Source organism: Culex pipiens, chromosome 3 (assembly GCF_016801865.2).
Source record: "Culex pipiens pallens isolate TS chromosome 3, TS_CPP_V2, whole genome shotgun sequence".
Lineage (NCBI taxonomy): Eukaryota > Metazoa > Arthropoda > Insecta > Diptera > Culicidae > Culex > Culex pipiens.
In genome coordinates, this window is record NC_068939.1 from 179,971,192 (window position 1) to 179,982,424 (window position 11,233).

At 33.7% G+C, this 11,233-nt stretch overlaps 1 protein-coding gene across 1 annotated transcript in view; it reads left to right on the forward strand.

The window, feature by feature from the left end:
- Window positions 1–10,903, forward strand: part of LOC120421436 (protein spaetzle-like) — a 30,248-nt gene extending 19,345 nt beyond the window's left edge. Inside the window, exon 2 of the mRNA XM_039584644.1 lies at window positions 10,834–10,903. Within this exon, the coding sequence (XP_039440578.1) occupies window positions 10,834–10,903 (70 nt within the window). The remainder of the gene's footprint in view (window positions 1–10,833) is intronic.
- The last annotated feature ends 330 nt before the right edge of the window (window positions 10,904–11,233 follow it).

The window sequence follows — 11,233 nt, forward strand, 5'->3', positions numbered from 1 at the left end:
AAATTTCAAAGTATGCTACTAGAAGGAACTGAAATCGTTATTAATAAGGAAATAATCGACAACCAGAGAGTTGACTGTTTTTCATCAAAAGAACATTAAAATATTGAAAATGCATGCAACATTTTGATTTGTTTGTTACCCATATTGCAAATTATTAAAATTTGAATGTTTCCAAAAAAAGGAAATTGGTTAAATTTGAGTATTTAAAAAACTGTAATAAAAATAATTAAAAAGCATAAAAATTTTTGCTTCGTTTGATACCATTTATGCATATTTGAGTATTTTTCAAAAAATACGGTATTTTGTGATTTTTTTTGAAGTATTCATACTGTATCAAAAATATATTTATAGTGAAACTTTTAAAATTTAACATGATTTGGTTGATGAAGGCAATTTTAGAATGATTTTTAAAATGAGACATGGTTTAATAAATTTGAAATAAGGGGGGGGGGAGGTTAGTTTGGTAATTTCTGCTAAATAAAAAAATATAAGCTATTTTTCTGATTAGATTTATAAAAAAAAAAACAATTATTGCCAAACAACTAAAGTTTTCAATTGTGAATGTACCAAGGAAAGATTGAGTTATTTTGATATTTTGGATTTAATTTAAAAATATTGTCAGGCAAATTAAAACTAAAAAAAAACATGGTTAAATGCTGGAAATTCAACAAATTTCAAATATTCACACTTCATATAAATTTTTCCCATGAGCCATGAAGAGTATCGGGTTCCCAGGGTGTCGTCCAGCTTGTGATGCAAAATTATCAAGGCTATCATTATCGTTATCGTTATTTCGATAGTTCTTTCGCCGATAATGGATGATAACTCATTTTTTAAATCTATCTTAATCGACTTAATTCAACAATATCATGTTTAATTTTTAATGCAATACTAAGATTTTTTTTTCATTTAGGCCGTTGCAAATATTTTTTATAGTATATGTCACCCCCCTCCCCCCTTAAATATCTGAAACATCAGGTTGCAAAAAATTATTTCTTCAAAAAACTTAAAAAATAGGAACAAAAAATAAAAAAAGGAAATAGAAGTCTAACAAACATAAAACAATCAGACATGCATTTTCCTGCATTTAAAATCATATTAAGCATGTCTGGGATCGATCAAAAATATTTTATTTTTTTTTGTGGAATCCCGAGCAGACGGCAATAACTTGGGAATAACATTTTTTGATATTTGAAAATACTAGGCCAATAACATTTTATGTTATTTATAACAAGATTTGTTATTCGCCGTTATAATTTTTTTGTTATTGGATTGTTATTGTTATAACAGACTAATAAAATTTTAAGTTATTCTTCGAACAAATCTTTGTTATTATTTTTTGTTATTTTAACAACTAATGCGATCATTGCAATAACAGTTTGAGGTATTCTTCCATAACAAAAAATGTTATTCCCAAGTTGTTATGGCGTTCAATCAATATCAGACCGATAACAAATTTTGTTATGATAACATAAACTGTTGCGCATTGCTGCATAAGAGTTCAATATGCATAAATGGATTTTGCAAGAATATTCAATAAAACTTTTTGTTATTTTAACAGTATTTGTTATTGAAATGGCATGAATTTAGTTATTACCGTCTGTTCGGGATTTCAATGCACTGCACCGCAAAAAATTTCGGCAAAAAAACTCTTCAATACTTAGATATTTTGAAAACTTTTGATTGCAAAACAACTAGGCAGGTGTTAAATGTACTTTAAAACACTTTTTTTCATTTAAATGTTGAGACCATGGCTTGTTATTTATTTATTTTTCATTTTTATATTCCGCCCCCCCCCCCCTCTTCCCCCCCTCGACCCTGGCCAAAGTCGAGGGACATAAACTTTGAAAAATATTTGCAACAGCCTTAGTAAGTTTGCCGTATTTTATTTCAAAAGTACTCAAATTTTCAGAATTTGCAACAAGGGTATCAAACGAAGTGAAATTTTGTTTGCTTTTTCACATGAGTAGTTTTTTAAAAATAAAATACTAAAATTTTCACAAAATACCGTATTTTTATGAAAATACTCAAATTTTCATATTTTGCAATATGGGTACCTAGCGAAGCAAAATTTGGTATGCTTTTTTACTTTTTATAAGCTATTTTGGAAAATATAAATAGTTTCACAAATTACCATATTTTTCAAAAGTACTTAAATTTTTGAAAGTTGCAAATTTTTTAGCTTTTTTATTTTATTTGAGTTTTTTGGTGTGTAATGATAAAATCTACACAAAATACCATAATTTTTCGAAAATTCTAAATTTTTTAAATTTGCTATATTGTTATCAAACGACGCAAAATATTGTATGAAGCATACACGTTTGCATTAAGCATTCAAAATTGCATATTTTGAAAATTTGAGTATTTTCCAAAAAATACAGTAATTTGTGAAGACTGCATACATGTTTTCATCAAGCATTCAAAATTACGCTACGTTTGATACCCATATTTCATATTTTGAAAATTAGAGTATTTTCGAAAAACTATAGTAATTTGTGAAAGCTTTAATATTTTTCAAAAATGAAACTCTAATAAATTGAAAAAAAAAAACAATTCGTTTGATAGCATTAATGCAAATATTAAAAATCTGAGTTTTTTTTTTGAAAAATACGGTATTTTGTTTATATTTGAGTATTTTACATAAAAAACTTTTATAAATTGAAAAAGCATACGACATATCAATTTGTTTGGTACTCATATTACAAAATAGAAAATTTGAGTATTTTCGAAAAAATCGGTATTTTGTGAGTAGTATTTTAGGCTGTTACAAATATTTTTAAAAGTTTTTGTCACCCCCCCCCCCCCCCCTTCAAAATTGGCCCGAAAAATCAGGGGGCAAAAAAAATATTTTTACAATGAACTTCAAAATTTCAATGAAAATTCAAGTGCAACCAGCAGAAATCAAATTAAAATACATTCTTCTGCGTTTAAAATCATTTTTAGCATGTTTGGGTTTATTAAAAACATTTAAGATTTTTTGAAAATTTTCGATGCAAAATCTTTTTTTTCGATACAATTTTTGTTTTTGTCAGATCTTAGATTTTTTGAAAACTAATGATTGCAAAACAACTGAACTAGTGTAAAATGCATTTTAAAACACTTTTTTCATTTAAATGTGAAGATTATGGCTTGTTATTCAAATTTTTATATTTTTTTTATTTTTTTGCCCCCCCCCCCTTGACCTCGGCCAGGGCCGAGGGACAAAAACTTTTTTAAATATTTGCATCGGCCTTAGTATTTTACAAAATACTTTATAAGAGTTAAAAAAAACATGCAAAATTTCGCAACCTTTGATACCTATATTGCATAATTGCACCTTTATTGATAATCATGAAAATTTGAGTATTTTCGAAAAATACGGTATTTTGTGAAAATTTTAGTATTTTTCAAAAAAACTTTAATCTAATGAAAAAACATACAAAATTCCGTTTTGTTTGATAACCATTTTGAAATTTGGAAAGTGTTCTCAAAAATACGGTATTTTGTGAATATTTTAGTATTTTACAAAAATACTTTAAAAGAGTGAAAAAAACCAAACAAAATTTCGATTCTTTTGATTCTTTTTGCAAACTATGAAAATTTGAGTATTTTCGAAAAATGCAGTATTTTGTGAGCAATTTTGAGTACATATTTTTATTTGGAAACTTACTTAAAAATAAAGGGTTAGTGAAAGCATTGAAAATCTAACTTGATATGGTTGAATTATCCGATTTGAGAAAGATTTAAAAAATGAGTTATCGACGATAGAATTATCGAAATAACGATAACGAGGATAGACCATTATCGTTATCGTCAGACGATAATATTCACCTTGTTGTGATGATACACTACCTTTCATCTAATAAACATTCAAATTAAGATTGGAAAAGATCACCAATTGTGTCGGTATGAGCCGGGATTTGAACCCTGAATTACCGTTTACGAAGCGGAAGCGTTATAGGTTACGTGTTGGAACCTTGATCACCTTTCAAAATGTCTTAAGAAATCTTAAGTAACATGGTTTTTGTTTATTCAAATTAATGATTTTCTTAGGTTCCAATAATTTCATGTTAGATGTAATGCACATTAAAAAAGCTGCACCCCATCCCCTAATTTTACATATTTAAAAAAAAAAACTTAGGAAATATCACATCAAAATGTAGATAATTTTCAATCATAAGATTTTTCAACCATCCAAAATAATTTAGCAAATATTTCTTCAAATGTGTCGAATAAATGATGTTTAAAATCAGTTTACGAGGATTTTTGGATATTCTCATTTTTTTTTCATCTGCATCCTCTGAAATGTGCAGCTTTTCCGTGTGAAAATAATACCACGAACCAGAACATTTTTGATATGTGAAAGCTTTCCTTACTCTTTCCGAGCAAAGCGTGGCCAACCTCATCGGACAGGAATGTCTTTAATACTCGTGGAGAGAGAGAGAGAGAGAGACCGAGAGACAGCGAGATGCGAAATATGAAAAATGGTTCACATTCGACAGACAGATGGGGAAGCATTTTTAAGCAAACAGAACAGCGCGTGGTTTGTGGGTGGAAGCAAAATAAAAAAAAAACGCTCATGTTTTGCACTGCTGCCGCTGGAGAAGGTATCAAGTTGTCACAATTGTTTGGTTGAAGAGTTTGGATTGAAGTTTTTTTTCGCTTCTTCTTTCTTTTGGATGTTACTCAGGGTCTTGCAGAACTGACAAAAAGAAAGCAGAAAGGGTTGATATATTTTTATGAATAAATAAAACTCGTGCCACATTTGTTCGATCAATAACTGTATGTAAATCGAGAGTGCACATATTGGAGTGGAGAAGATTCTGTCGAAAAGTTGGTCGGATTTTGGAGTGGGATACGATTCTACGAGATTACAGCTAAACGGAGGAAACCCTCTGGCTTATTTCAGTTTAAATGGGACAGATTATGAAATCTGTAACGTGATGGAACGTTTGAATAATGATCTCCAAAAATATTTGTTTACGTTTCAAAGTATTTTTGTTGTTCAAAACCTGGACCGATACATTCACTGACTTGAGATGGCTTTAAATAGAGTCAGTCAGATTCAAATTCAGAATCAAAATTAGAATCAGAGTCAGAGTCAAGAGTCAAGAGTCAAGAGTCAAGAGTCAAGAGTCAAGAGTCAAGAGTCAAGAGTCAAGAGTCAAGAGTCAAGAGCCAAGAGTCAAGAGTCAAGAGTCAAGAGTCAAGAGTCAAGAGTCAAGAGTCAAGAGTCAAGAGTCAAGAGTCAAGAGTCAAGAGTCAAGAGTCAAGAGTCAAGAGTCAAGAGTCAAGAGTCAAGAGTCAAGAGTCAAGAGTCAAGAGTCAAGAGTCAAGAGTCAAGAGTCAAGAGTCAAGAGTCAAGAGTCAAGAGTCAAGAGTCAAGAGTCAAGAGTCAAGAGTCAAGAGTCAAGAGTCAAGAGTCAAGAGTCAAGAGTCAAGAGTCAAGAGTCAAGAGTCAAGAGTCAAGAGTCAAGAGTCAAGAGTCAAGAGTCAAGAGTCAAGAGTCAAGAGTCAAGAGTCAAGAGTCAAGAGTCAAGAGTCAAGAGTCAAGAGTCAAGAGTCAAGAGTCAAGAGTCAAGAGTCAAGAGTCAAGAGTCAAGAGTCAAGAGTCAAGAGTCAAGAGTCAAGAGTCAAGAGTCAAGAGTCAAGAGTCAAGAGTCAAGAGTCAAGAGTCAAGAGTCAAGAGTCAAGAGTCAAGAGTCAAGAGTCAAGAGTCAAGAGTCAAGAGTCAGAGTGAGATGGATGGTCTTTTGATTTCAAGAAGATTTTATATAATTTACCACAGATTTAACACCGCACCTTTTTATAATTGCATCTGCCCAAATTGGTCAGTCTGTCAACAGGAAAATCGTTTCCAATTTGATATCTCCCCCTGCCCCATTTGTCAGGACCGACGAGGTCCGTCGCTTTATTTCGATCAATTTAAATCCAATTCCAAGGCAGCTCATAAATCTTCCAATCAAACTGCTCAAAACGGGTTGATTGGAAGGTGTTTGCAGAATCCAAAATCCTCCCACACACGGAAGACGAAAGTGATGACCGGGGCCAACTATCGATACAGCTCAGCGGTTGTTTCAAAAAAAGTTGTTATAGTATTGACACGTTACCCCAAAGACTAAGAAATTGAAGAAATCGAGTGTGTGAAGAGTGAATTTCTGCTAATAATATAGTTCTTTCTTTGGTCCGTCCAAAATTGTTTTCCACTCTTCTGCTTCCGGCGATGATGGAGGAAACCGTAGTGAGATGGGTTCCAATCGAACCGTTCCCAGCATGACTCGAGGAGACAATCAATTTTCCATCCACGTTTTCCATCGCTGGGAAAGTGGCCACTCGAGGCAGCTGTCCGGGTTGAGATCTCGAGGTTGGACGGAGATTGATTTCATCGCCATGATTTGCATTCGCAGCTACGGCCCAGACTGACGATACTACACACGGTCCGATTGCTTGACCCTTTGGGATGAGGTTTTTGGGGGCCTCGGATCAGCTTGGGAGGTCTATCGAAAGTTATTTTTACAAAAGGTAACGAAGGATCGTTCAATCGAATCGAAGATTCTGAAAGAAAAATTTAATCACGAGGGTTGTTGCTTTTCGGCAAACAGGTATTTGTATTAAAAGTGTTTTTTTTTATATTTTAAGTTAACCATCAGTTATTCAGTCTAAATAACCTTACATAAGTATCGCAAAGTCCTGCATAATTGCCAACACCAAAACCAAGATAAAGGAACAAACTAATAGTAATCCTTGCAAGCGGATTAGCGCAAAACTTTCCGACTTCACTTTAGTTCATTTTTTCCCCTTGCCGCCACTTCTTAACCATTCGACTGGTTCTTGCTAGCCTCTGGAATTGCCACGTGGAACTGTCAGCCCAGCCAGCACAAACAGACGGAAATAATCCCGACTAATGAATTCTTCGCTCGACTTTCAGATACGACGTCGTTTTCTGTGTTGGCAACTTTCACTTTTTTTTGTACAGACTCATAGATTAGTTCATTTTTCCAGCTCATTTGCGCGAGTGACAGTGTTGAAACCAGAACTGACCATCCAACTGGCGAGGGGGAAATTACCGGAAACTAGTCGAGGACGCAACCGTCATCGAGGGCAAAAGGGGGAAAAACTTGTTCTCGAGGGAAAAACTTGTATTGCCAGCTTCCGATCGAAGCACTTTCGCCCGAATTGACTTGGCAATAGTAAACTGTCTTTTATTTTCTGCTCCGCTTCCCGAGAAAAGTGTCTTCCGGCGGGATATGTCGCTTCTGTGAGTTGGTCCAGTTTTTTTTCATGCGGTTACAGGATTGACTTCCGGTATGAAGCGAAAATATATATTCTTGTTGTTGTGTGGGGCGATTCTGTGTGAGATGGAATAATGAGCTTCAATCGGAGGATTTTTAATTGAATTCTTACTAGATTAAAAAAAATCAATTTTGTGTCATGAACTCTGTAAATATTTAATTTCATTCTAATCATAATAGAAATTACATCTAGAAAATCCAAATCCACTAAAACCTCAATTTGAACCAAATTCTTCATTTGTATCCTCAAAAACCTCGAACAAACCCTTTAACAATGGTTCCCCAAACTCACGCCAATTGTCAATATAAATTAAGAGCGAGTTTTTCACCAATGTGTAACAGGTCGTATCGAGGTGCTCCGATTTGGATGAAACTTTCAGCGTTTGTTTGTCTATACATGAGATGAACTCATGCCAAATATGAGCCCTCTACGACAAAGGGAAGTGGGGTAAAACGGGCTGTGAAGTTTGACGTCCAAAAAACATAAAATTTTTAAAATTTCTAGCATTTCCGTAATATTGAATCAATTCCAACTCTCTTAGATGCATTCGAAATGTTTTTTGAAGCACTTCAAAATGTGCCATAGACATCCAGGATTGGTTTGAAATTTTCTCATAGCTTTTGCAAATTACTGTTAAAAAATGATTTTTTTAAAACCTTAATATCTTTTTGCAACAGCCTCCAACACCCATACTTCCATAATTCTAAAGTTAGGGAATTTCATGGACTATAAGCCTATGGTATTAATTTTTTGGCCAATCGTGGTTTTTCTCATAGTTTTTTCAATTTTTCTGTAACAAACACTATACAACGTTAGTTTTTGCCCTGTAAGCTAAAAGTATCATCCAAATCGGAGCACCTCGATACGACCTCTAGAACAAACCGAGCAATATTTACAAAAACTGCCTCTTAAATTTTATCCATCATATGCCTACTGATAACTTCGGAGTTTCACACAAAATAAAAACACTGCCAAAGTGAAAATGCATGCAAAATATAATTTCAAGTTATATAACATTCGGTATTTTGAGACAAATTTGACTATTTCACAAAATAAAAATCTTAAAAAGTGAAAATACGTACAAAACGCGCATCGTTTGAACCCGTACTAGAAATCATTTAAAATAAAATAAAACTTTTCTTAGAATACAATATTTTGTGAAAATTTTAGTACTTCACAAAAAACATAAGAAACAAATACAATAGCTACAAAATTTGCATTGTTTTCATGAAAGTTGTACTATAAGTTGTCCAAAATGAGTATTTTTTTCAAAACACAAACTTTTTCAATGTAAAAATGCAAATACATTTTCGTATCGTTTCATACTCTTAATTTATTATGTATGTATTTTGATAATTTAAGTGCTTTTACAAAATACGGTTTATTTATGAAAATTTTATGTAATTATTTTTTGAACATGAATACATTATCAAAAAATATCATCTTAGTGAAAGCTTTAAAAGTTTACCAGGATTGGGTTTCAATAACTTAGGGCAAGTAATTTTCCACGGCAATAAAATTATGAAAATTTGTATTAGCAGAATTTACGATTTAGCCTTAATTTACTGAAATTAAATTTGATAAAATATCTTTACAACCAAGAATATTTTTAGATATCTTAAAACCAAATCACATTCTAGAATCACATCCAGAAAATAAGAATTCATTGCAAATACCTTAACAAACCCATGTCTCTGTGCTCTCTTGTTCAAAGCTTGCTGGGATTCCTATGCAGTTAGCATAAGAGAAGACAGAGGCATCGAAATTTCTAACAACACAATATAACAATATTTGAATCGAATTTAATAAAGACAAATTATTTTTCACCATTTTTTATCATAGCTTTCCTTGCGTTCTTAATTTGTTAATCGTTATTTTAATAAATTGGACAAGGATAAAATTAGGTAGCTTTTTAAAGATTTCAATCTCGTTTTTTCTCTTTCTTTTTGAAATTTTTTGTTGTATAGAAAAATTGTACATGTGTTATAACATGCTTTAAAGTTAAACATATTTCGCTGGAACTTTTCGTAAAACATTGCAGAATAAAAAATACGAATTAAACACAAACGGAATGATATGTGACCGAACTAACCTTAATAGACAAAGTTCAAAGTACCTCAAAAAAAGGGGTTTCAACATAATTAAAAAAAAATCAAAACTTGTTAGTGAATTAGGCAAACATTAACAAGTAGCAATATTTCAATACTCACAAAGTGTCATGTTATGTTTTTTTCAACTTTGATATACGAGTTCGAATCGGGAAACGGACTACATAATCGGATTCCTTGCACAATTTTGGACTAAGAACAGTAGAAAAAATAGTTTTTAAGTTACAAGTTGTTATTGTTATTGAAACAGAATTGAAAAATATCTTCAGATTTACAAGCATTTTCAATACAACAAGTTTTATAGATTTTTATTTTATCCCAATCATGCTAAAAATGATTATAAATGCAGGAGAACGCATTTTAAATTGATTTCAGTTGATTGACTTTTTTTCTGCTCGCTTAAGGCGATTACAAAAACATCTAACACGCAAAAAAAAAAAAAACTAAAATTTTGTTTTGTGGATCTTTTCGAAAGACAATCTAGATGTCATCTGAGATCTGAGTTGTAGTTCGCCACACTCATCCTATTTATGACAGCGTGTTCTTTCCTCCGTTCGTGGGAACACTTCCGCTGTGGTCCGTGGCTGTGAAGCGTTGTTTCCCACGCAAAATTCCATTTTCTCTCAGCACATTATGAATGTTTGTATGTGTGAATAATATGTGTTTACAGTGGGGAAGGATTCTTCTTCTTGTGTGGGATGAGATATTTAAAAATTATTATTTGTAAACATTTCACCATTTTTTTTAAATATAACAACAATGCTTTAAGTAAGATTTAACAGAATTTAGTTAACTTTTTGTTTTGAACAACCCTCAACTGTTATCACGGTACTACACGGGATCAGCTGCTATTCCAACCGTAGCTGTATGTTAGTGTGTGTCTCTTTGCTCGTAATCCCCACGGGGTGGAGAAACCACCACCATCGTCACTGTTTATCCCACAACTTCCTTTTCCTTGCATTAAGCTAAGCTGGCCATGCTAAAATGGTACCGCAAACAGTGGTGACCATTGGCGTCCTTCAAGTCTACACGATGAGACTTTTTTTTTTTAATTTTGAATATTTTGTAGTCAATGTCTTCGACTTGAAACAAGATGAAGTTGCGTTCCGCTTTGATCTGGTATCAATGGAACCAAGTTGATCAAAGCAGGCGCCCTTGCCGAGTTTCCCAAAGTGAGCACCTTTCAGCGCGAAACTTAGTAGACAGCGATGTGTTGTGATGCACCAGGCCGACTAGGATGTACGAAAGGAACACAGGAAACCGGGAACGTCGCCGTCGTCGCAGCCTTCTGCGTTGAACAGGTTCACTCTGCCTGGTTCATAATACGAGTTGTGCGAAGTAGAGCGTAAAGAGAGTTTTGGTTTGCGTGGGGTGGGGGATCTATCCACCTTACCACCTACCCCCCCTTAAAAAGCATGTCTCTTTTTCTGCTTGCGTACCCCAACATCGCCAGGACCGTCAACAACATCCTCCGGAACATGCAAATGCTGCTGCTGCTGCTGCTGCTGCTGCTGCTGCTGTGATGTCTCTGGTTTGGTCCGGCAGCAAAAGGGGGATATAATTTGCATAGCTCGACGGTTGCTGCAAAATTGGACAATCAACATGGACAATTTTTGTTGTGGGATTTCCCCGTCTAAACTCGTCCGAAACCAAAACAAACTTGTCAACAAAAATCACAATGTAAACGGACAACAACCAAAAGCAAAGCGTCCTCGTCGTCGTCTTCGAGCTGACAGCCATGAATAGATAGCTATCCAATAACATTGAGCTGCCAGCTTCCAGCGAGAGAGAGAGAGAGAGGTGGTCTTAATTCGCCGCAAACCCAAAACACACAAACTAACATTTGCTGGGTG